Below are 27451 nucleotides of genomic sequence, written 5' to 3'. Positions count from 1 at the left end.
CTGTGTACCTTGGACATTACAGGGCATAATGTTTAAATCTATGCTCCAGGTAAACTACGCCTCTCATGTTGTTGGTGCAAACAGATATTGAGCACTTTTGGTTTAGGATAAATCCATCAATGAGGCAGCTGCATCGCAAATAAATGAAATTCAAAGCAGGTCAAACGAATGCACGCCAAACCAAGTTGCCTGCGTTTCAAGAACTGGAAAGTATCGGGCACTATTTGGTTTCGGCTGACTCTACAACAGACCCGAGTAAAGGTGTCTTTTGTTGTCTTGCTTAAATGAGATACAAATTTGCTTCTGTCCAAATATCCCATGGTAAAAGGGCATGTATAGGTCCCCAAGGCATAACCAGAGGGCCAGGGATTTCTTCCAGTGAACTGGCAGGTGGCCCATTTGGAACAATGTCACACACCAGGATCGCAGCGTCTTCTTGCTTCAAACTGGATTGCCTTCTGGATCATGGTGTTCCAGGACCCAGATATCTTGTCCTTCTTTCTGGCGACAGAAAAGGAAGGAAACAGCAGCCTCCGGGGATCTGCAGCCACCAGGAGCAAGCAACAAACAAAACCTGCAGCTGTGAACTACTCTCTCAACCAACACATAGGCTAATTTGTCATTTGCGATAGGCTTCAGCTGTGCAGCCAGAGGCTGGTCACAGTGAAAGGGAAAGAAGTTGAATTTCAGCACTGAAGGCACAGCAAGGCTCTGTCCTGAAAGTGTTCAGTAGGAGGGCCAGGCTGAAAGCTCCAGCTTGCCCTTGTTATGTGTCCGCACTGTGGTTAGTGGTTAGCACTGCTGCCTCTCAGCACCAAGGACCCAGGTTCGATCACTGTCCATGTGCAGTTTGCACATTCTCCCTGTGTCTGCCTGGGTCTCACCCCCACAACCCAAAAAGTGTAGGTGAATTAGCCACGTTATAAAATGAAGAATGAGGAGCAAAAAAGATGAAAATGTTTGATAGGATAGAGAAGATGCTTCCACTTGCGCTGGAGGCCCAAACCAGGGGTCATAAATACAAGATAGTCAGACCTTTAAGCCAATAGGGAAATCAAGAGAAAACTTAAAACATTTACTAACGGATGTGATCATCATTGACAAAACCAGTGTTTATTTTCAATCCCCAATTGCCTTCAAGAGTGTGGTGGTGGACCTTCATGAGCCACTGAAAACTCCATGTGGTGTAGGCACTTCCACAGTGTGGCTAGGTGGGAAGGTTTACCCAGAGTGTGGTCCGAATGTGGAACTCTATCAACAAGGCAGGAGGAGGTTTATTTGAAGGAGAAACAGAAACGTGAACCAGTTGGGCTGGATGGCCTGTTTACATGCTGTAAGTTCTATTTATATACATCAAATGACCAAGTTACATGAAGCACCACAAAACCATGATCAATAAAAGATAACTTCATAGGCATCTCGGTTGTTAATCCTGATACAACGATGATATATTTTGCACGCCAAAGTCAATGGAAGTCAATAGCCAGGAGTGGGAGACATACCTTTCCATCAGACGCAGTGTTTATCCTGTAGTGGTATACCCTTCCTTCATAACGAAGTGATATGGATCTTTGTCCGGGGCTACTTTCGCTCTCTCGCACCAGAAAACTCCCATTGATGCCGCTGCTGAGGAGGTACTCTGCAGCGTTGCGGGAGACTGGTCCATGGTACCAGGAGTGTTTCTCTAGACTGTTAACAGGTGTAATGTAGTTGCTGGGAACCCAGCCCTGACCATTTTTAGTCTGAGCCTCGCACCATTCTCCATTGTGGTTGTATCCCAAAACACGAAGCTTTTCACCTGCCAGAAAGAGAATCTGTTACTGGAGATCTCAATACGCAAGTTGCTGCATCACAAGCTCGACACAGGCTCGACAAAAGCACGAACATAGAAGCAATCCATCTTTTTTGCAGCTTAGATGTCATTGGACAGTTTTCTATCGCAAGCTACAAACTAGATGTTAGGTGAATCGTTATTCAGGGTATGTCAAACCAAACCAACAATTCTACTTCTATCTCACCCTAGTTGTGAACCATAATCAGAGGTCAATAACTATATATTTGGAAAGACTAAAAATAAGTGGTTACATTTAGCGAGACAAATTGTAAATTCTGATTAAAAACTGCAGTATCTCCACCATCCAAAAGATGGATGTAGAAATTTGCAGGACAAAGAACAATTTCCAGTTTTGGAATGTTGACCAACTCTCAAATATTAAGTAGCGCACTTATAAACAATTGCACATATTTTAGGAACCCCCCCAAAAAAATTGCATGAGGTTATGTAAGGTGGCATGGGTTCAAAGGTAATTTAGATGCCACATTTGTGCCAAAAGTGCTGGCAAACCAAATCCCATTTAATATCTTTGTAACTTATATATTTTGTTCCCCCTCATCACAACTTCAGCTTGTACAAGCAAAATGTCCATCAGCAGGGATTTGGTGACTTGGGGCAATAGCCTAGGTTAACATGCAGTGTTCCTCCTTTAGGGTCATCTACTGTCTTCTCCTCGTGGCATCCTTGGCTTTCCCACCTCTCACTCAGCCCATTTTGTCTCTCTATTTTATTCTAGCTCTGTATCAAGTTCGATGACCATGAATAGATTCAGCAATTTCTTTCGGAAGCATGTCGTTTTGCTGCTCACCTTTGGTTATGCTGAGTGTATTGTCCCCGCTGGCAACAAAGTCATACAGTGCAACAAAGAGGTTGGGGTCATTTTCACTCGGACAAGCAAGCAAGTTCTCTTTGGAGTTCCACCGGGCAGCCTCGTTCAGGCCCTGTGACTCAAAATCTGGACGGTGCAGAGCTTCTGGAAAGAAAACAAAATGGAGATTAGAACACTTGTTCACATTATTCGTTGAAGCACCTAGTTAAACCCTGCTACGCCAGTCAGATGGTAGTTATTCACTTCAATTACCAAGCTTTGTAATATTACACTTGGCTCATTCCACAAAATACTTCCGACAGCTGGTAAAATCACTGGGGCTGTCAGGTTCTCACTGATAATTACACTTAGGTGCATTTTGAAAGATATTCGAGGAGGAGCTGAAAGGAATACATCCTCAGAATTCTAAGAACTTGTATGACATCTGACTGCTGCCTTCTTGAGATTCTCCCCATAACATTCCATGCCTGATAATGCACAGCCAATATGGCCTAGAAAACCAAACTGTCGCCCTGCATCCTGACCCACGAAACCCAGAGAAGTTGTTTAATTTGAGCTCCGAGTTCTACTGTGCTGTTTCATCCCATTTGCTTTTTTGATACCTGGAGGTTTGGAAAGGGTGGTTCTCGCGCTATTGGCTTATTTAAGAATCCTAAATCTAAACAGCAATGGCATTTAGGATCCACCCCGTCTACAACAGCATAATCTCAGATTAAGGGGTCGTCCATTTCAGACAGAGGTGAGGAGGAATTTCTTCTCTCAAAGGGTAGTGCACCTATGGAATTCTTTACTGCAGAGAGCTGTAGAGGCTGGGTCATTAGATACGTTCAAGGCCTGTTCAAGACAGATTTTAAATCAGTAAAGGAATCAAGGGTTATGGGGATAAGGTGGGAAAGTGGAGTTGAAGATTATCATTTCAGATCAGTCATGATCTCGTTGAATGGTGCAGCAGTCTCGATGGGGCGAATGGCCTACTTCTGCTCCTGCATCGCATGGTCAGAGATAGGCACAAATCAATAAGCTCTTCCCTGGCTCATTGAGACCCAGACTAAAGGCAATAATCTGATTATCCTGGTATCTTCAATCAGGTTAATGATCGAAACAAGTAAATAAGCCTTGTTACAATTACATTATCCATGTTCACTGACCTACACTGAGATCTGATCCGGCAATGCCTTGATTCTAAAAATCTCATCCTTGCTTTCAAATCTCTCGGTGGTTTTGTCCTTTCCTATATCTAACTTCCTCTCGCCCTCCAATCCTCCCAAGATAACAATCCCTGCTCCTCCAATTCTGGCCTCTGATTTAAGTCACTCTACCACTGGTGACCATGCCCCCAGCTGCTGGGTCTTAAGCACAGAAACCCCACCATCCCATCCACCTCTCTTCTTAAACATGTAACTCTGTGACCAAGTTTTCAGTCAGCTGTCCAAACGTGATTTAAATGTCAAATTTTGTTTGACAGCACTCCTGTGAAGTGGCTTGGGGATTTTCTAATACGCTAGAAGTACTATATAAATACAAATTGTGGAACAACTCAGCGACACAACAACTCATTATAGACTAGTGAATATACTGATCAACTACACGGAATCACCATCTGCTGGGTGTGGGGCTAGTTGAGACTGATTGGAGTGCATTATCAATATCTGGGCAGACAGCAAGAAAGGAGTTGCCAAATGTGTCATCATCTACAGGAGACTGACGAGTGGAAACAGGGATCATTGAGCATTTTCTGAGCCCTACCCCCTAATTTAATGGTACACATCAATAAAATCATGAGCGCAAAAAGTTTGGAATCCACTGCAATAAAATGCATTATTATGCTGTTACCAGGCTCCTGAATGACCCACTTATGGACTGATCTGATCTCCCCACACATCTTCTCTACTGAGTAGCAGTGCACTCCGTAAGCTTCACCTGATGTCTGTGTCTATGGATCTACATTGTGTATTTGGGGCTGTTTAGGGGCTGTTTAGCACAGGGATAAATAAATCGCTGGCTTTGAAAGCAGACCCAGGCAGGCCAGCAGCACGGTTCAATTCCCGTAACAGCCTCCCCGAATAGGCGCCGGAATGTGGCTTTTCACAGTAACTTCATTTGAAGCCTACTTGTGACAATAAGCGATTTTCATTTCATTTCATTTCATTCATTTATGTATGCCCTATGTTTTTTTTCATGTATGGAATGATCTGTCTGAACTATCACTCAGAACCATGCTTTTCACGGTACCTCGGTACACATGGCAATAAACAAATCCAAATCCATTGATGCAGAAAGGCTTCAGGCGTGACATTAAATGCAGAAGATAGAATAGACAAAGAAAATCTGTTCCCATCAGATGATGATACAAGGACTACGGGACACAGATTTAAGGTTTTGGGCAAGAGATGGGGAGGGGGGGGGAAATGTGAGGAAAAATTATTTTTACACAGCAGAGACAGTGACAGATTTCAAGAGGAAACTGGATGAGCACTCGAGGGAAATAAACTTCAGAGCCTTGGGAATAGATGGGGTGGGTTGGGACTGATTAGACTGCTGTACGGAAAGCCAGCATCGACTCAGTGGACCGATTGGCTTCCTTCGGTGCCATAATAACTATAAGAGTGAATCTACGGTGAAACAAAAGTGAAGGCAGCTGATAAAACAGGGTAAAGTACCTGCAACTTCCACAGCACACTCAAAACAGAGCTGAGAAATTTATATTTGTTCTGAATATTTTAAGATGCCTTGGAATGTATAGTTCAGTTTTACAATGTAATCCCACCCTCTCTAAAAACAACTATCCCAGTGGAAAAGTAAGATTAACGTGCACGGATAAGCATAAATACAACAACCAGCAACAGGGCACATAAGTATGATTACAGTTCAAAAAGCACTTCACAGACTGTCAGCTGAAATGACACGGGGCACCCTCTGATCGCAGAAGGAGCTATTCCATAAATACAATTTTTTTATTACTTTCAACTCTTGTGCTCATTGAGTTATCACTTTGAAACAGAAAATATTGAGGAACGTCTGTCTATATAACATTGTATTTTCCTGCAGGGTTATTAAAAAATCTACCAATGATCTCATGTGAAATGTAAACACTTCATCTGCTTTCAACCGTGGGAAATATTCTTACTATTAAATCCAATTGTTCCATCCAATACCATCTCCGCAAAAATCAGAAATGTGCCTAACGCTGCTTTTTAAGTCTGCTGACACTGTTACTATATAGATAGACTGCTCCCAGTGACAATTTGAAGTATGTTTTCTGGTCAACGTGCTGCAGGCAAGAATGAAAATCCACACAAGTACTGTTTATTTATTTATGTTAATAGCTTGCAGTTAGCTAAGAATGCGATGTTCATCCTGAGCTCAAATCCAGGACTCAGGTTTAACGGAATAGTGTTTGAATCCACGCCGCTGCTCAGTAACAGCTTCATTCAATGTATTTACTGATAAACAAATGTTCTATACTCAGTGCAACTATCCCTTTTGTGCATCTCCACATCTATCAAAATAATTTTTTTTTGCACCTTGCATGTGTTTAAAAAAGCACCGATTCCTCCTGAACGGATTCCAATTGGCATACTTGCCTCGTCAACACAAACTCGAATGAATCTTGATATTTAATAAGACTTTGTTGCCTTCAAGAATCAGGCCATCTGAAATACAGCAGAATACAAAGTGCCATACATAGTGTAACGCACCAGCTCATACCCCCGGCTTGCTGCAAGGTAACTGCTAGCATAGAGTATTGTGACATGTATCCTCCAATTGCCAGCCCTGCAGAGAGGCAGCAAGTCAGTCTGATCTCTTGGGTTGAGAACGGGAATTTGCATTATCAAGCACCCAACACAATTTGTTCCCTCTCTGGATCACTGCCAATCACCCTCTTCTATCTGGAAAGACTGCACCATCTGCCTCTCAACACCATGAACCAATGCTTCTCAAGGGCCAGTCAGACGTGAGGAAGGAGTCAAAGAAATTATGGGCGGCTTGGTAGCACAGTGGTTAGCACTGTTGCTCCACAGCGCCAGAGTCCCAGATTCGATTCCCGGCTTGGATCACTGTCTGTGCGGAGTCTGCATGTTCTCCCAGTGTCTGTGTGGGTTTCCTCCGGGTGGTCCGGTTTCCTCCGGTTTCCTCCCACAAGTCCCGAAAGATGTACTTGTTAGGTAATTTGGACATTCTGAATTCTCCCTCCGTGTACCTGAACAGGTGCCGGAATATGGCGACTAGGGGCTTTTCACAGTAACTTCATTGCAGTGTCACTGTAAACCTATTTGTGACAATCAAGATTATATTTAACAAATGACAAAAGGTTTCATGGTCCAGGGCCAAATGGAGTGTTTGATGAATTCCCAGAAGTCGCAGGAGATTGAGAAAGTCTCTCAGTATTGGTCAGTCAGGAGGAGCTGTGTGAAATGATTTCGCTGGCATTTTACCATGTTTGAAGAGGCTGCGAAGGATGCAAGTCATATTTTCTCAAGACGACAGGGGACATGATTGTGTAGTTCCAACAAGTCGCAAACTAGAATATCTCTATGAAATAGCCACACAGTAATACATAAGTAAAAGCAATCTGATTTGCTTACGCATACTGAAACAATCCACTGATATTGCAGGTTATCACAGAAACCACAACTGATTGGTTACCAGTTCCTTTTCGCAACCTGATCCTTTACATAGATAAGTCAATCAAAAAGCCACAAATTTGTAGCCGATTCATGCACTAATACCCAGTTCTGAACAAGAATCGTATTCGACTCGAAACGTTAACTCTGCTTCTCTCTCCACAGATGTTGCCAGACCGGAGTGTTTCTAGCACACTTGGGGTCGGATTAAAGGTTGCTGCCATTTTTACAATGCCAGGTCCAACCGGGCCACCTTTAGTGCCTCATACATGATTTTTTTTGCTTTAATACTGCGAGTGCAAACTATGTGTAACACTTCATGCTGTGGGATATATTTTTAAAACAAACAGATGTGGCCAATGTTGCAATCACTGTTTACAGTGCAATGTCTCAGGGTTTGAACTCAGCATGAAATACACTCCAGAGGTGGATGTATGTGAAGACAGGATAGATTCAAGAGGTCATGCTGGCAATTTAATATTGGATTCTGGTAAGACTGCGGGTTGAGCTGACGCCCAGCTTGCCAATATAAATAGGGCATTTTATTTGTTTGAATATGGGTGTATGCAGTTTACACTGAAATGTACTGCTCTGATGCATTAAAGGAGTTCATTCTGGAATATAATTTGATTCTGTTTCATTGCTTTGTAATTTAACCTTTAGAAAGTTAAAATGCAAGCTATTTAAACTCTGAAGAAGGAAAATGCCTTGTCACATGAAATCAATATGAGATGGAATTGGGTGCGAAGCAGAGTGTAGAAATTTGGAACGGTCTTCCAGAAATTTATGCTAGGTCAATTGTTCATTTTAAGGGCAGCACGGTGGCCTAGTGGTTAGCACAACCGCCTCACGGCGCTGAGGTCCCAGGTTCGATCCCGGCTCTGGGTCACTGTCCGTGTGGAGTTTGCACATTCTCCCCATGTCTGCGTGGGTTTCGCCCCCACAACCCAAAAATGTGCAGAGTAGGTGGATTGGACACGCTAAATTGCCCCTTAATTGGAAAAAATAATTGGGTAATCTAAATTTATAATTTAAAAAAATTGTTCATTTTAAATCTGACGTTGATAAATTAAAGATATTGAGGGATAGTGGTGCAAATCAGCATTGTTCGCACTAAATGGCAGAACAGGCTTGAAGGGATAAATAAACCCCTCCAATTCCTATGTTCCTATCATACTGACTGCCCAATTAGTTGTTCCCCCAGAGTAAGTACGACATGCCTTATGTGTGGCCCTCATTGTCACCATTCCATTTTTTGCAGCCAGGTTCCAGCGACATGTAGGAATCCAATTGCTGAATCAGCAGAGTACCATAGGGGCCAGCTCTTCCTTCCCGTTGTTGCAAAATTTGGAAGCAGCTCTGACTAATCCTGTACTGTGGGTCGCTTCCCCAAGCTAAGGAATCTGAAGGCTGTTCAGCTGTTTCCTGTCGGCTCCAATCCTTCAATATTACATTGTCGAGTTTAGTCCACAGGAAATGAACTCAGAAGGCAGCATGCCGTGGAAGAGGAATTTAAATACCTTCACCCTGTACAACAAGGTGCACCACTAATATTTCCGAACCAACAAATGTTCCCTTCATCTCGCTCCCCACATACCACATGTTCCCTGGGAATTCAGTCTGTATTATTTTAACTTGGCAGGTTTTAAATGATTCCGCAGCATAATCATTGATTTTTCTTTTCTTGAACTGTTCTGCAAATACAAAGCTGTTCATTATTATGGGTTGGTTACTGGAGGTTTGACGTCATCTTGGTGCATTGCAAAACTCACATTCTTGCCCTGGGTTTACCCATGCTTCTTCTGACTGTAAACGCCATCTCAGTAAAGCCCTGATGGCTAAAAATCCAGCATTTCCCAGGTGTGCAATTAAAGCAAGGGACAAAGCAGGACCTTGCATAGAAAATAATTTTAAAAAATTAATTTGTGGAATGTGGGCATCATTGACAAGACCAGCAGCTACTGCCATACCTTTAGGCGACGACGATCAGCTTTTTTCTTGAATTGCCCCTTAGTGTCCAACGGTTGGGTGGGGTTACGGGGTTGGGATGGGGGAGTGGGCCTAGGTAAGGTGCTCTTCGGGACGGCACGGTGGCACTGCTGCCTCACAGCTCGAGGGACCTGGGTTCAATTCCACACTTGGGTGACTGTCTGTGTGGAGTTTGCACTTTCTCCCCGTGTCTGGATGGGTTTCCTCCGGGTGCTCCAGTTTCCTCCCACAGTCCAAAGAGGTGCAGGTTAGGTGGATTGGCCATGCTAAATTACCCCTTAGTGTCCAAAAGGTTAGGTGGGGTTACGGGGATAGGGTGGAGGCGTGGGCTTAGGTGGGGTGCTCTGTCAAGGGCTGATGTGGACTCGATGGGCCAAATGGCTTCCTTCTGCACTGTAAATTCTATGATTCCATGCTGTAGTCTGTGAGACGGTGTTCCCACATTGCTGTTAGATTGGGAGATCCAAGAGTTTGACCCAGTGAGGATGGAGCAACAATGATATATGTCCAAGTCGGGACACTGTGACAAGGAGGGGAATTTGGTGGCTATGTTGTCCCCATGCGCCTGCTGCCCTTGATCTCCTAGGTGATGGTGGCCTTGCACTTGGGAGGTGCTTTGAAGAATCCTCGGTGAATAGTGCACCCTGGAGATAGGACGTGCTGCAGCTGACTAATTGCATTGGTGCTGGAGGGAGCGGATGTTTGAAGTACAGGTTGACACAAGCACAACAGTACATGAAATGTAATCACAAATACAACAGTTAGAGGCAGAAATCAATTTTGGCCAGAAGGAAATGAGAAAAAGAACTAAAAGAAATAATGTACACTTGTCATTGCTAAATTCAGATTTTTCTAAGCTATGTCCTAGCTCAGAAAGAGAGGGAAATAATTTGGACCATCAAAATTTTGCTATTATTCTGCCACAAGAACCACCTACACTAATCCCACTCGCCACAATGTTCATCTTCCAGCAACTGCCTTCTTCTCTTTCAAACAAATATATCAGCTTTTTGTTCCAACAATGATCTGCAGCAGAGAATTCCACAGTCTAACCACTGCAGAATGTTTTTCCGACCTCCCCTTTAACTATTTCTGCAGTCATCTTACATTTTTTCTTTTCTGTTACCATCTTTCTGATTGAGGGCTGCATGGTGGCGCAGTGGTTAGCACTGCTGCCTCACGGCACCGAAGACCCGGGTTCGATGCCGGCCCTGGGTCACTGTCCGTGTGGAGTTTGCACATTCTCCCCGTGTCTGTGTGGGTCTCACCCTCACAACCCAACATGTGCAGGGTAGGTGGACTGGCCACGCTAAGTTGCCCCTTAATTCTAATAAAATAAATAATTGGGTACTCTGAATTTCTTTTTTAAGAACCATCTTGCTGATCAGTAGAAATGAGCTGTCCATCTTTATCTTATGGTCCTACCACCCTTTGTTTCCCCGAGGACCTCTATCAAATGACGTAGTAATATTCTCAACTGATTGATAAAAGCCCACAGTTCTAAAGTATTTCTTCACAAATTGAATCATCAGTCCTGGTCATATTTGAATGTTATCTGTGCGCTCGACTAGTTATGCACTCCCCTGGCCTGAGTCCCATTTTCTATCCTTCATAGACTCGAGTTCATCCAAATACCCTGTTGCTCAGGCCCCAAACCTGCAGCAAGTTCCAATTACCATCACCCCCTGACCTGCATTAGCAAGTTAGACAGTGTCGCAATTTTGACATTTTCTTCCTTCTTTTTAAATCCTTCTATTTCCTCGCCCTTCCTCATCTCTAAATCCCCTCCACTCCCAACTGACCTCCATGGGTCTCTGCACTCCTTTAATTCTGGCTGCTTGCGCAATCCTGATATTAATCCTCCCACCCCTGGGGGCTGTGCCTTCTGCTGTCTGGAGCCTAAGCTCTGGAATTCTCTCCCCAAGCTTCTCTGCCTCCCTCTCTTCTCTTAACAAGCTCCGAAAAATCAGCCTTTGAGGGTAACTTTTGGGTCATCTGTCCTAACAACTTCTTTTGGGTCACAGTGTCAATTTTGTTTGGTAACGCTTTAGGGCACAGTTAAAGGAACTGTGTAAATGCAAGCTGCTGCTGTTGACTCTTTGGCATCTCTTTTTTATTGTTCCTATAATAACAAATCTTGAATAAGAGCCACACATTTGTGTTGAGGATTTAAAATGTAGCAACGTCAGATGGAGAAAACCGTACGTACGATTTTGATGTAACTGAACAAATTACCAGGATTTGAAACAAGAAGGTCATAGGAACAGGGACAGGCCATTTAACCCATTGAACCTGTTCCGCCATTTAATTGTGATGGAATGCAGCTCCAACAACTCTCAAGAAACTCGACAATATTCAGAACAAAGCAGTAGTATCCAATCCACCACCTTAAAACATTCACTCTCTCCACCATCAGCACAGAGTGGCAGCAGTGTATACTAACAAACATTTTGCAGCAAAACCCTGGGACTGTTTAGACAGGACCTTACAATTCCCTGATCTCCACCACTTAGGAGGACAAGGGCAGCAGACTCATGGGAACACCATCACCTGCAATTTCTCTTCCGAGCCACACATTCCTGGAAACTATATCGCTGATCTTCCACTGTTGCTGCAACCTGGAACTGACGGAATCCTGGAGTTTCCCAACAGTAGTGTGGATGTACATACACCACATGGATTGTTGCAGTTCAAGGCAGCAGTTCACCACCATCTTCTTGAGGGCAATTAGGCATGGGCTACAAATGCTGGCCTTCCCCAGTGACACCCACATCCCATGACCGAACAAATAGAAAGCTTATGGCTGATCTGACAGCCAGTCAACAATATAATAAACTTCCTCACAACAAAGAATCTCACGGTGCAAAAGAGAAGTGAGAATTAAAATGGCATGCTATAGCTTTCAAAATACTGCTCTAGCAGGCATCCTATATCCCTTCCACTCCTGGACTTAGGCGGGCTGTAATGGAATCTACACTTCTTCCTCTATTGATCTCACACCCTGCCTTCCATTGTGTGTCATATAACATACTGCATCTGTGAAGGAGCAAAATGCCCTCAGGTGCTTCACAGGAGCAACTATCAAAACAAAGTTTTATACTGGGCCACACAAGGAGTTCTTACGATATGTTAGGGGTTTTCAAACTCGGGGCCACGACACATGGTGGGTCACGGGCGGATGTCAGGAGGGTCGCGGGAAAAGCGCCCAATGGCTGCAACCGACTTTCAAGCATGCCAGCCGTCCTGCACACGCGTACCCTCTCTGGCCGTGCGCAGACCCAGAGCCCAACAGAGCAGACCATCTCCTCCTGACATCAGCACGCCGTACCAGGACCAAACTGCTTTAAAAAAATGATGGGGTCTTCCCACCATAAGCAGCAGCAGGGAGCAGGTCACACGCCCGGCACGTACACGGACGCCACACATCCGTACTTTCGGCGCAAAAATCACAAGAGGCGAGGTTCATCCATTTTGTAGCTGCCCGCAAACAAGCAACAGGACTATGTGAAGAACTGAAGATGGGTCATTTTGTAATAAGGAAGAGAGGGCCAGAGCCTCAAATAGACCAGGATATCACAACTGTATCTGGAGAGAGATTCTCGGGAGAGTCCACAGCAGGACAAAGCCGTGCTGGTGCGAGCTGTATGCAAACTCCAGGACCTCTGGTGAACAGCCAACAAAGAAAAGGCTGGAAGCAGGAATAAAGCAGTGTAAAATGATTTCTTACGGTGTGGCTTTGTTAATTGTGTCATTTCAAAGCTCATGTGTGTTATATGCAGGGAAGTACTGATAAATGAAAGTTTAAAACCCTCAAAACTTCAAAGGCATTTGAACGCTAAGAATCGTCAGCTGAAATCCTGAGCAGAAATCTCATACTGAATGACAAAGCAAGTGAGATCGTGAGGACCAAGCAGATTCACCTGTCACATTAAAGATAAGAAATAATGGTGGGTCACGGAGGGAGGCCGACGTGACACATGGAGGCTGGTGGCGTGGGTCGCAGAGGACGGGTGGCGTGGGTCGCAGAGGTCGGGCGGCCTGGGTCACGATGGCCGTCCAGCCTGGGGTGTGAAGGTCAACCCGGAAGTAAAAGTGGGTCCTGGGGGAAAAAACGTTTGAAAAACACTAGGACGTGTAACCAAAAGCTTGATTTTCTAAAAGAAAATTTAGAGTGCCTAATTTTTTCCAATTAAGGGGCAATTTAGCATGGCCAATCCACCTATCCTGCACATCTTTTGGGTTCTGGGGGTGAAACCCACGCAAACACAGGGAGAATGTGCAAACTCCACACAGACAGTGACCCAGAGCCAGGATTCGAACCCGGGCCCTCAGCACCGTACCAAACGCTTGATTGAAGGTTTTTTAAAGAGCATCTTAAGAGAGCAAGGAGGCAATGTGGAGCAGTTTAGGAAGAGGATCCGAGAGCTGAGCATCAGACCACCTGTAGGCATCGCTGCCAGTGGTGCAGCTGAATCAAAAAATGGAAATGTAAAAGAGTAATTACACAGAGATCTTGGAAGGTTATAGGGCTGCAGGAGGTTACACTAAACCTTTCTTTTGACATTTTTGACTTCTACTCCCTTTTGTCCAATTTAGGCAGCTCAATATATTTTCCTCATGATCAGGAGATTGACTGAGTTAAGTCAGTCCCATTTTTATTACAAGGGATTCGAATAATTTTTAAATAGGGTTAATTTGGGGAACTGGATTCTGTCCAGTGTTCGATGAAAACCACAAGTCAGTGACCAGGCTCAAGACCCTGATTTTGTCATTATCCTATCAAGATACCCAATACAGTTGATCACTGGTTCCTCCTCAAGCAGGGATGGTATAATATCTGAACCTAAGCCAATTTATAATCACTCCTGGGTGTGTGCTTGTCAACTGAAGTGTCGCCACAGTTCTATTAATCTGTTGTTCCCTTGCCTCAACCAGAACTGGATAATTTATCATTTGGGAAAGGAAAGGATCGGCGATATGCGGGTTAGGTGGATTGGCCATGCTAAATTGCCCTTAGTGTCCTAAAAAAAAGGTTAAGTGGGGGTTGCTGGGTTACGGGTATAGGGTAGATATGTGGGCTTGAGTAGGATGATCTTTGCTCGGCACAACATGGAGGGCCGAAGGTGTTCATATGTTCTATGAACTCGGCCTGGTGGAGTCCAAAGGTTTTCAAACAAAGAACAAAGAAAAGTACAGCACAGGAACAGGCCCTTCAGCCCTCCAAGCCTGTGACTACCATGCTGCCCATCTAAACTAAAATCTTCTGCACTTGCGGGGTCCGTATCCCCTCTATTCCCATCCTATTCATGTATTTTCAAGATGCCCCTTAAACATCACTATCGTCCCTGCTTCCACCACCTCCTCCGGCAGCGAGTTCCAGGCATCCACTACCCTCTGTGTAAAAAAACTTATCTCGTACATCTCCTCTAAACCTTGCCCCTCACACCTTAAATCTATGCCCCCTAGCATTGACCCCTCTATCCTGGGGAAAAGTCTCTGACTATCCACTCTCTCTATGCTCCTCATAATTTTGTAGATCTCTATCAGGTCGCCCCTCAACCTCCATTGTTCCAGTGAGAACAAAGTTTATTCAACCTCTCCTCATAGCTAATGTCCTCCATACCAGGCAACATCCTGGTAAATCTCTTCTGCTCCCTCTCTAAAGCCTCCACATCCTTCTGGTAGTGTGGTGACCAGAATTCAACACTATACTCCAAGTGTGGCCTAACCAAGGTTCTATACAGCTGCAATATGACTTGCCAATTTTTATACTCAATGCCCCGGCCAGTGAAGGCAAGCATGCTGTATGTCTTCTTGACTACCTTTTCCACCTGTGTTGCCCCTTTCAGTGACCTGTGGACCTGTACACCTAGATCTCTGTGACTTTCAATACTCTTTAGGGTTCTACCATTCACTGTATATTCCCTTCCTGCATTAGACCTTCCAAAATGTATTACCTCACATTTGTCTGGATTAAACTCCATCTGCCATCTCTCCGCTCAAGTTTCCAAACAATCTCAGCTCAGTTACCAGGCTGGGCCCATGCTTGTTTTAACCTGAAAAGAGCAGCAGTCTGCCCAAAACTTGTCGATGAAGCTCGAACGATAACTCTAAGGAAACTGATCCAACCTGCTCTTGGGAAACTGCAACGGCCCTTTTTCTATATCGGAAGCAGGTTAGAAACCCTCCACACTCCAGCCCACAGTTACGGGCACTTTCCACACTATTTGAGTCACTTCTGCTCAGGAAATGTGTTTTCCACTTCATTTTTCCAAAATATCTGCCCCCTGGGAGTTTCCACCACGCATGTAGAAAACAGCCAGTTACATTTCACGTTTCTGCTTTCAGTTACAAATCACCATCAGCCACATAAAGTAATCCCAATATCAGTAGAGTATATATCAGAAAGATTTGGAACGTTGCGGGGCATCCATTTGCTCTCACAGTTAGGCTCCAGCTTCAGTAGAGTTATCCCATTTAGGATGCAGACACAAGGGAGCTGGGTCCACTGCTCCCTTGGAGCCAGTATTCAGGATGGGTGCCAGCAAATTAATGGCGGAGGCAATTCCCAAAGCATGACGCACCGGGACTAATTATCAGATTTCAGTCCACGTACTGGAGTCAGGTCAGTCTTGCCTCAGTGAGCAGCAGCAAGCAGCTTGGAATCAGAAAATTGTGGGTTGAATCCTCACTCCAGAACTTGAGCTCACCACCAAGGCTCATGTTCAAGAGCAGTCCTGAGGGATTGCGGCACAGCGAGAAGTGCCGTCTTTCAGATGAGACATTTAATCAAGGTCACATATGTCCATCGAGTCCCTACAGTGCAGGAGGCTATTCAGCCCATCGAGTCTGCAAAGACCCTCTGATAGAGCACCCCACCTAGGTCCACTCACCAGCCTGATTCCCGCAACCCCTAACCCATAACCTGCAAATCTTTGGAAACAAAGGGGCAACTTTCACATGGCAAATCCACCTAACCTGCACTTTCTGGACTGTGAGAAGAAACCCAAGCAGGCACAGGCTAACGTGCAAAGTCCACATAGACAGTCACCCAAGGCCGGATGGGTGGCACGACGACACAGTGGTTAGCACTGTTGCCTCACAGAGCCAGGGACTTGGGTTCAATTCCGGCCTTGGGTCAGTGTGTGTGTGTGGAGTTTGCACGTTCTCCCCGTGGGTTAGGTGGATTGACTATGCTAAATTGTCCCTTAGTATCCAAAAAGATGTGTAGGTTAGATTCAGGAGTTAATGGGATAGGGTGGGGGAGTGAGCTTGGGTGAAGTACTCTTTCAGAGAGTCGGTGTAGACTCGATGATCCAAATGGCCTCCTTCTGCACTGTAAGGATTCTCTGATTCTATGAATTCAACCCGGGTCCCTGGCGCTGTGAGGCAGCAGTGCTAACCACTTTACCATCGTGCTGTCCATTCAGGTGGACAGAAAGATCCCAATGGTCACTATTTCAAAGAGAAGGGATGCCTCAGACAATATTTATCCCTCAGCCAACAACAATAAACAGATTATATAACCACATCTCTCATTGTGAGCCCGATTGGAGTGAGAGAGTGAGGACTAAGCAGGCTCCCCTTTCACATTAAACGTAAGCAAACGCGCGGCGTGTGGTGAAGGTCGGCCGGCGTGAGTCCCGAAGTTCGGCCGCTTGACAAAAGTGGGTCCCAGGAAAAAAAGTTTGTAAAACACCACCTCAGTGCATAAAGTGCTTGAGAACTTTAAAAGAAAACAGAAAGAAAGCTCAGATTGTTTAATTTAGTTCACTGCACTGTGTTTACTGAACTTATGCAGACTTCATTCCATCAAGTTATGTAAAAACATTCCTGGTCTTGCCTAAAACCATCAAGTCCTATTCTGACTGGTGAATCATTCAAGGACAGTCACGCGTGGACAAATGTGGAAAACTCTACCGGTTTGCTGAGCAATTCTGAACATTAGGACACAAATAACATGGAAACATTTGAAGGGAAGTTAGATAAAACATACGCGAGAAAGAGGAATACATGGATGTGGTGATACAATCTGTAAAAACCATACGGAACCCTCAAGTTCTAACGTGCAAGTTATATTGAATGCACATCACAGAAAGAAGCCGTTCAGCCCATCTGACCCTATCAATGTTTATGTCTCAACCAAGCCTTCTCCCGCTCTCCTTCATCCCATCAACATATTCTTCTATTCCTTTCTCTCTCTCATGATCATCTAGCTTCCCCTTAAATGCATCAATGCCACTCACCTCACCAACTCTCTGTGGCAGCACGTTCCACATTCTAACCACTATCTGGTTAAAGAGGTTTCTTCTGACTTTCCTACTGGCTTTATTGGTAACTATTCTACATTAATGACCGCCAGTGGTGGATTCTTCCCCGCCACAAAGTGTGAATGTTTTCTCCATATATACGCTATTGAATCCCTTCATACTTTTTTTTTTTAAAGTCCTCATTAGAAAAAAAGGAGCTGCAATAATAAGTCAGAAATACACATCTTGGCACTTTTAGAAAGACAAATCTTTTGGTATTGTGGCACAAGAAATCGATACAATGTCAATGTCCTATCTGCTTTAAACAGGATTTCCAGCCATTTTTGAGAAATTAAACAGATATCTCGGAAAATTATTCCTGATCGTCCATGTCCAAAATTCAAAATAGGACAAAGCGACAAAAGCACAAATAGCACGGATTTGCCTGGTCTGCGGAGGATTTGGATTATTTGTCACGTGCACCGAGGTATTGTTCTACGTACAGTCGAGAGATCGTTCCATACATGAGAAAAACATTGGCCCAACTAATAATCAACTAAGTAAATCCAATATATTTTTATTCTTTTCCGTTCCAATCTCCTCTTGCAGAACGTTCTGTTTTTATTTCAGATTTTACAACACCCGCAGTGTTAGTGTTAGTTTTACTTGTGTGTTAATGTTCAAGTCCCCATCACATCTCTCCCAGGAAGGCCCACCGCAAAGATCTGCTCTTCTCTCCCTCAGGATTTCCACTACTTTTCTTTTAACTTTCATTGCTTGTCTGTCCCCTCACAACACTCTCCCCGCAACCCCCCCCCCAAATCGTCCCTGCCCCCACCCCATCCAACCCTTTCTCTGCCTCAAATCTGTTACATCTCTAACTTTTTTCCAGTTCTGGGAAAAAGTCAGGAAACCGCACGTCAACTCAGTTTCTCTCTCCACAGATACTGTCTGACCTGTTGAGTATTTCAGGCATTTTCTGCTCTCCTTGCCTCAGCCCCGCTGACATTCGATGTTGAAGCTCAGTCCCAGGCACAACAGCTTTCCCAAGTGGGCTTATCATTACTTCTTTTTGCAATGGCCCATGTTCAGGTCAGGACCCAGATGTCTGGAGAGTGCTAACTGCTTCCTTGCTTTTGCACCACCAAATTGTCTCCCTTACTTTGGTAACAGAATTTGGAGATAAATAAAAAGTTGGATCTATGATTTTGCCAGGGAATAAATGATACAAGAGAAACATCCTCATGGATAAGACGCTCAGAATCCAACCCAAGAAGTGTCAGTGCAGAAAGGATTCATCGTGCTATATAACACTTCGGACAGTGATTGGTAACGGGCCACTTGACTAGTGAGGTCACCTGACACGTTACAATGACACTGTGGGAAGTTACTTGAAGATCATTCTTTCAATTGGGTCTTTTGTAGGCACTCCTACAGGTTAAATGTGGCCTACACAGCCAGCATGAAAATTTTAAAAATCACTCGAGAGCAAGGGAGGAAGATCAGTCTTCCTGTACAAACCTCCCATGAGGGACCCTGCTAATTCTCTTCCTCCTCACTACAGCTGGTCAAAATGACATTCCAGGAATTCCTCGGCGGCTAATTGACGGGAATGCCAACTGATCACCCTGCCGGCTCCAAGTGAAAAGGGAGCCACAGAAACGAACGGCAGTTTAGGACAGAATTCTCTTCACAGGGTTTCAACATTTTGACAAGAAAAACAAAGGTAGCGTTGCACCAATTCTGCAGTCCTGCTCATCTGCAGACTTCTTCACCCCATCATTGGTGGTCCTGCCTCCAGCTGCCTCCGCCCAAAATCTTGGAATTTCCTTCCTAAACCTATCAGCCTCTCCACCACTCTCCTCCTCTAAGACACTCCTTAATTGGCTCCCCCCCTGGCTACAAAGTGCTTTGCGACGTCTCATAGTCACAAGAAGTGGTCTACAAATGAGAATCTTATTTTAATGTGGTAAAGACTCTATCGCTGACTAAGCTTTCGGGCACATGCCTGAGATTGCCTTTAATGTCTTGGTGTCAAATTATGTTTGATTACGCTTCCATGAGGAAACTAGAGTAGAGACATTCTACTCTGCTAAACGTGCTATACAACTGTAATTAGTTATTTAAGCACACCTCTCATTCCAGCATAGTATGTAATCAAAGTCCCAAAGCATTACCTATTCAAACTGCTACAAGACTCTGGACAAAGGTGTAACTTTCCCCCACGTTCACCAAATAACCAACAGAAGCTTAAACACAAACTTCAATAAAGGAACATTAACACAGAAGGCGAGTGAAATCTGAAATAAAAAACAGAAAATGTTGGATAATATACTGCGATCGTCCAGGTTCAAACTGTGAGAAAGAAACGGAGTTAACCTTGGCTGAAATGGTCACAGACCTGTAAATGTTGATTTTATTTTGCTCTCTACAGTAAGCTGCCTGTTGAATGTTTCTAACATTCTCGGTTTATATTTATCAAAAGAACATCGACCAACTTGGGGATCCTGCTCTCAACTTTCTGCTACAACCCTCTAATAATTCCTTCAGGTGGGGGAAGGAAGAGGCCGTGATATATTCAGTACCTGCCTCAATATTAATAACTCACCCGTGCCACAAAATATTGAGGATGCTTTCTCAATACAACAAATTTTAGCTAATTTTACTCTATGGGACAAGATTTGAAGGTCAAACATTGAATGCACTTGACACTTCAGTACCTGGAAGTTGGTTTAGCTCAGTTGGACAGCTAGTTTGCGATGCAGGTTCAATTCCCGTATTGGCTGAGGTTATTCATGAAGGCCCCACCTTCTCAATTGAGGTGTGGTAATCCTCAGGTTAAATCACCACCAGTCCGCTCTCCTTCTCCAAGGGGAAAGCAGCCTATGGTCATCTGGTCTATGGAGGCTTTACTTACTTTACCAGGAGGTCACTGTAGTCATATAACGCAAAGATCCTTCAACAATACCTTTCAAACCCACAACCTCTACCACCTCAAAGAACAAAGGCAGCAGATACACCTGCAAATTCCCCTCCAAACCGTACACCATTCTGATGTGGAACTATATCCCCATTGCTTTACTGTTGCTGGGTCAAAGCTTTGGAACTCCCTTTCTAACAGTACTGTGTGGATGTTCCTACAACACAAGGACAGCAGCAATTTAAGAAGGTGGCTCACCATCACCGACTCAAGGACATTTAGGGATGAGCAACAAATGCTGGCCTTGCCAGCAACACCCACAGCCCATGAAAGAATAAATAAATAAAAATTTCACAGATTAGACTGGGGATCTTGAAGCTGATGCTTAATAAGCATTGCCATTGAGGACTTCCGCTTCTTCTCCTAAATCCAGTGCACATGGTGGGAATGCCATTCCTGGGTAAGGGAGGAGGAAATGGGTCAGTGCCCTCATCAGTGCCAGTGGTGTCTGACTGATATGCATTGTATGGATTGCCAGGTGAGGGCAAATCACGTGCATAGCAAATATTTAGCTGATAGTCAAATAAGCAGTGGACAAGTTGGGACTTCCGGTGATGGCGAGCGGGAGACGGCCGCATAATGGAGGGCGCCCGTTCGGGAACGGCATTGTCGGGGCTTTAAGCCCAGTCCCATGGTCCACGGAGGCGTCAAAGGACCGTAGAAGGCGCAGAGGAGGTACAGCAGAAGAAGATGTCAAGGATCAGTAAGAAAACGGCCGTTAAAAAAGCAGCTGAGGGCCCATCGGGGAGTGGAGAGGTCACCACTGGGTCACCAGGGAAAAGGAGGCTGGAGCACCAGGGGAGGCTGCGCATTGCTTACGGCTGAAGAAATAACCACGGTGATGGCTGCAGAATTCGAAAGGCAGTTTACAAAATACATGGAGACAATGAGGAAGGAGGTGAGGGAGGTTTTGAGTGTGCTGGTGGAGGAGGTGATTTTCCCCGGTGACGACGGCGGTGACGACGGCGGTGGCGAGCGCAGTGGCAGAGGTGCGGAAGCAAGGGGAGACGGTGAAGGAAGTGGAGGAGACGGTGTTGCAGCACGGTGATCAACTTACCTCGATGGGGAAGGAGATGTAGAAGGTGATGGAGGTGAACAAGGATCTGCGAGGAAAATTGGAAAACCTGTAAAACAGATCCAGGCGACAGAATTTGAGGATTGTGGGGCTGCCTGAAGGAGATGAAGGGCCGAGGCCGACAGAGTATTTTGCCGCTATGCTGGCAAAACTATTGGGGGAGGGGGAGGATCCCTCCCGATATGAAGTGGATCGGGCTCATCGGTCGTGGAGGCCTGTACCAAAGGCAGGTGAGCCGCCAAGAGTAGTGACTTTGTGCTTCCGTAGGTACAGTGCGAAGGAGAAGGTCCTGTGCTGGGCTAAGCAGAAGCGGGTGGTGCAGTGGGCTGGAGCTGGTATATGTGTATACCAGGACTTTACGGTTGAGCTAGCGAGGAGGCGGGCTGCTTTCAACCGGGTGAAGAGGGCACTGCACATTAGTACGGTGCAGTGCGACATTGTATATCCAGCGAAGCTGAGGGTGACTTATAAGCTCAAGGACTTTTATTTTGGAACGGCGGACGCAGCGGAGGAGTTTGCGAAAGCAGAAGGACTGTGGCAGAACTGAGAAATGGCCATGTGCCTATGTAACCTCAGGACTGTATTTTCTTCTTTTTTGGTTCTTCTTTTTTGTTTCACTGCGTGCGGGTGCACGGGCTAAAGGAGCCAATGGTGTATATATTTGGACAAGGGAAGTGATGGGGCTTGCGATAGAAATGAGGGCTCTTTGGGGTGTAGGTGGATATGAGGGGTGTGTGTGCTAAAAGGGGATTTCTGGGTTTTCCTAGGGCCGGGCAAGGGGGAAAGGGACCCAGGCGGGGGCCTCCGCGCTGTCCGCTTTAAACCGGCCAGTGAATGGGAGTGAGGTGGGGGGCGGGGCTGCGGCCATCAGAGCCTGGCAGAACAGGGTCTGAGTGGTCTAGCCGGGGTGGAAAGTTGGGGGGAAGGAACCGAGGTTGGGGGGGGAGGAGTTTTACAAGAGGCAGTGGGCAGGAGGAGTTGGAGGGAGGGGGGGGGGGGGGAGGATTTACAACTCTTGGGTATCACGTACTGTTCTCTTTCAGAGGTTGGACGACGTTGAGTGTGGAGGGTGGGGGAGTAGACTCTATGGTGACCATGGGAGGTCCCGGACTCCATTTTTCTTTTTCTCCTTTGTTTTTTGTTTCCACCGTGGGAGAGTTTGTTTTATTGGATGCATATATTGACAGGTGGGCCGTTGTTTGGGGTGGTGGGAGGGTGGGATCGTTGTTATTGTTAAGGGGATTGATTTTGTATTTGTTACCGTTTACTGTTTGTGGGTGGGGTGTGAATTTGAGGAAAATGTGAAAATGGAGAATAAAAACATTTTTTTAAAAAATAAGCAGTGGACACTCAAGTCTCAAAACATCACACATGAAGGGCTCCTTAAATATAGCATTGGAGGCCTACTGGTTGCACCATGTAGGACAGAGGGTTTCAGGGAAAGGAATAAAACACCCATTATGCCTTGAAGATTCTTTCTACCCTACTCTCGTTAACCCTGAGACTCAACCTCAATGGCCATAAAACAGAGCTTCAAGGCAATGGTTTGGATTTCTTTATTGATTTCCACTCGTGGAAATATGAAGTATCTGGAGCCTTTTTAAAAAAAATTAAAGACATTTTATACATAGCAAGTTGTCTTTTTCATTATTGATGGCTGATAAACTCAACAGTCAGGGCAGCACGGTGGCGCAGTGCTTAGCACTGCTGCCTCACGGCGGCGAGGTCCCAGGTTCGATCCCGGCTCTGGGTCACTGTCCGTGTGGAGTTTGCACATTCGCCCGTGTCTGCGTGGGTCTCCCCCCCCCTCCCCCAACCCAAGGATGTGCAAGGTAGGTGGACTGGCTATGCTAAATTGCCCCTTCATTGGGAAAAAAAAGAATTGGGTACTCCCATTTTTTTTTTAAACACAACAGTTGTCGCAAGGTCACAGAAATCTGCCAGTATCAAAACACCACGGCCGCTTTTTTTAAACCAAGGGAACAAGGTTACCAAAAAGCAATTCTATTTCTCTGAGCCTCCAGTCAATGCACAAAAGTTGAACAAGAGATCCAATACTTCCACAAGGTAGAGGGTGGAAGCTACTTTAACAGTGGTTGAGGCAGAGGATGCAGACTCGTCAGAGTTAGATAAAGTAAGGTGGGAGAAAACTCATGTGAAGCATCAACAGTTGGGACAAATGGTTTGTTTCTACTTTGTGAATACGATGACTTGTCTTTTGTGCTGGAGAGAAAAGCAATTGTGCGCCAAATTGCAGCTTCTAATCAGCTGCACAAGCACACGTTGAACTAACTTACGCTGGCGTTGAGGAGTGGGGGCTTGTTTAGGGGACTGATATTTCTATCAGTTATCTGGCCATACTTGCACAGATCAGCGGACAGGCGAAATTAAATGTGTTATTCTTCCATCCATGCTTCAAACTTATCTAAAACTTGTGAAATGTGCTCAGAACAACAATAAAAAAGACAATTTCCTTCTCGTTAAGTCAAAGGATTGAAGGCTGATAGTAACTGCTCGTAACTGCTAGTGTTGCTTTGGACCGGGCTATCTTTTGCATACCCACTCTGGTTCCTGCTTCCAAGATCTTGGCTGAATATTCAGAAATTACGGCTGCATGTCGTAGAATCCCTACAGTTCAGAAGGAGGCTGTTTAGCCCATTGATTCTGCACTGGCCCTTGCTCTGATGGAGCACCCTACCTAGGCCCATCTCCAGCCCCCATCCCCGTAACCCCACCTAACCTTTTCGGCAATATTTGCACTGCCAATCCACCTAACCTGCACAACGTTGGACTGTGGAAACCCACACAGACATGGGGAGAAAGGGCAAACTCCACACAGACAGTGACCCAGGTTGGAATTGAACCCGGGTGCCTGGCGCTGTGAGGCAGCAGTGCTAACCACTGTGCCACCCCAGGACATAAATTATACTCAGAAACGTGGACTGTTGACAGGAGCACTTCAAATTGAAAACTGCTTTAAATTGAAAAGGAGAAATAGTTTTTTTAATCTTTTTTCAAAAAAAGTTTATTAAAAAAGCGTTGAGATGGAACAAAACACAATTTAAACACCAAGTATCTATTTCTTCTGCAGTCATGTTAGTGGCTCTTAATCACCCTGGATGGAACCCCACACATTCATTTCTTGTAAAAATAATTACTTTCCTGGTTAGTTTTGCAAAAAGATGGAGGAAGAGGAAAACATTAACAAGATACAAGCAAGATCCACCAAAAGATTTCCAGCACACTTTTGAATAAGCACAAGTGCACCACAAATACTACATATCAAAACCTGGCCACTGTTGGTACCTACGGGGTCAAATCTGAAACATGCGGAAGGCACGGTGGTTAGCACTGCTGCATCGCAGTGCCAAGGTCCCGGGTTCAATCCCGGCCCTGGCTCACTGTCCGTGTGGAGTTTGCACTGGGTCTCACCCTCGCGGCCGAAAAGGATGTGGTTAGGTGGATTGGCCACGCTAAATTGCCCCTTAATTGGGAAAAAAAATAATTGGATACTCTAAATTTGTTTTGTTTTTAAATTTGAAACATGCAACAATTCTTGCTGCAGGCGAGATCTATTATTGAACCTATCTGTGGCTATGTGTAAGCTATCCATCCATCTGTAATTCTCACTTGGTGCAACATAAAATTTATCAAACAGTGAAATAGTGAGTGAACAAAGAGAAACTCTCTTTGGTGGCAGAATGGTCAGTATCCAGAGGACACAGATTTAAGGTGATTGGCAAAGGAACCAGAGGTGACACGAGGAAACTTGCTTTTTTTCACTTTTATACAGCAAGTTGTTGTGATCGGGAAAGTGCTGCCCGAAAGAGCAATGGACGTCAATTCAATAGTAACATTCAAAAGAGAATCAGTTCAATAATGAATGGGAAAAAAAGTTATGGTGAAAGAGCAATGAACCAAAGAGTCAGCACAGACATAATGGGTTGAATGGCCTCCTATTGTGCTGTAATATCCTACGGCGTTATTAAGGGCGGACACACTGGTGATTAACGTTGGTTAACTGTAGGAGTAAATCATTTCCTATTGTGTAACGCAGTGCATAGTCGCTGAGAAAGGCTCAGAAGAAGCAAAAGTAAAATAGATTAAAGAGCGTTGGGTCAGAGAGGGAAGTTGGGAGAATAAAGGCAAGGAAGGGATGGAGCACCAGAGAGGTGTTGGAAGAGTTTTCTCAGATGCGAAAACAGTATTTAAGTCTTGGACACCGTTGAGCTTCTTAGGATTGAGAAAGAGAAGCATTTGGCATGACTTTTCCAATCATTCTACTGGTTACACCAGTGCAAAGAGCAAAACTACACAAACCAAGGTGGCACCAACTTCCATCGGAATGGCCGAGTTAGTCAATATCAGCCTAAAAGGTTTAGAGCAGCTACAATTTGCTGTAGCTACCCTGGATGAGTAAAGGGAATGTTAGCCAGGGATCCCATTCCTTATTACTATCCAGGGACACTTGCTGGAAGTGTGCAGCTGTGTGTGTTAGTCAATGACAGGATCAGACTTAGCCGTGGTAATATCTTCTCCCTCCCCAATCTATACCACTGCCCCACATTCTAAAGACCATTTCAGCAGGTGACTGCAAGATTCATCATCATGCGTGAACAAATAGCATTCCAGGGAGTCACCAGCCCCAGGGGGGGACGGGACAGTAAGAAAATGGATAGGGGAACAGCATTTGGCACAAAAATTGAAATTGAGCTTTTTGGAAGCAGTTTTAGCAATGAAGGAAATGTGGGAATTCCATTTGTGTTCAATGTCTCCACTGAGGCCAAGAATGTCGACAAATGAAATGAAGGGCATCAGTCAAGCATCAATTAGAGATCTAGCAATGAGCATCGTGGCAGACAGCAAACTCTTTGATTTGACAACAGCAACACTTCAATTTATTTCTTGCTGATAAGGGGAGTGGAACAGGTTATTTAACTTGGCTTTAGAAAGAAAGGCTAACCATTTACACTGCGCCACAGCACTCCTCTCAAAAAAATCTGAGTGCTTTAGATACAATGAATTACTTTGAAGTGAAGGGACTGTTGTCATCTAGGCAAATACATCACACACAGGTCCCTGAAATAACATAATAAACGTCTTGATAATCTGGCTTTTGAGAAATATTAGCCAGGATATAAATTTCCCTGCTCTTCTCTGAAATACCGCTGTGCAATCTATCAGTCCCTCAATACTGCACTGGGAGTGCCAGCCTGGAAAGTACACTGAAGTCTGGAGTGGGACTTAGATCTACAACTTGGTTATGAACCATTGAAACATTTGGGGCGGAATCCCCCCCCCCCCCCGGTGGGAGAATCGCCAGGGCGCCGAGCGAGACCCGCCACGCCCACCCGGCACCCGCACATGATTCCCCCCCCCCCCAAACTGGCGCGGCGAGATTCACGCTGGCTGTTGCGGCGATTCTACGGCCCGGATGGGCTGAGTGGCCTGCCCAACATGACAGATTCCCGGAATAGAGGGCTGGGAGCGGCCTCCGACGCCGGAGTGAAACACTCCAGTTTTTCACTCCGGCGTCGGTACTTAAGTCTCCCGATGGGCAAATTGCGCCCCAGACATCTGCATCGTTCAAACAAGTCATTGCTCAGGGCGGCACCGTAGCGCAGTGGTTAGCACTGTTGCATCCGGCGCTGAGGACCGGGTTCGATCCTGGTCCCGGGTCACTGTCCGAGTGGAGTTTGCACATTCTCCCCATGTCTGTGTGGGTCTCACCCCCAGAACCTAAAGTTGTGCAGGGTGGGTGGATTGGCCACCCTAAATTGCCCTTTAATTGAAAAAAATAATTGGGTACTCTAAATTTATTTTAAAAAGTAACTACTTTATAATACTTCCTCCTGCATATAAATGTAAAC

At 45.1% G+C, this 27451-nt stretch overlaps 1 protein-coding gene across 2 annotated transcripts in view; it reads right to left on the bottom strand.

The window, feature by feature from the left end:
- abl1 (c-abl oncogene 1, non-receptor tyrosine kinase) overlaps window positions 1-27451 on the bottom strand; it is a 179285-nt gene that overhangs the window by 48250 nt on the left and 103584 nt on the right. For both annotated transcript variants that reach the window (XM_038782500.1, XM_038782501.1), the window contains exons 2-3: window positions 2643-2807; window positions 1503-1798 (exon numbers count right to left, since the gene is read on the bottom strand). In XM_038782500.1, coding sequence (XP_038638428.1) covers window positions 1503-1798; window positions 2643-2807 — 461 coding nt within the window. The remainder of the gene's footprint in view (window positions 1-1502; window positions 1799-2642; window positions 2808-27451) is intronic.

The sequence above is a fragment of the Scyliorhinus canicula genome, chromosome 21, assembly GCF_902713615.1.
Source record: "Scyliorhinus canicula chromosome 21, sScyCan1.1, whole genome shotgun sequence".
NCBI classification, from domain to species: domain Eukaryota; kingdom Metazoa; phylum Chordata; class Chondrichthyes; order Carcharhiniformes; family Scyliorhinidae; genus Scyliorhinus; species Scyliorhinus canicula.
This window is presented reverse-complemented; position numbering and strand designations above follow the sequence as displayed.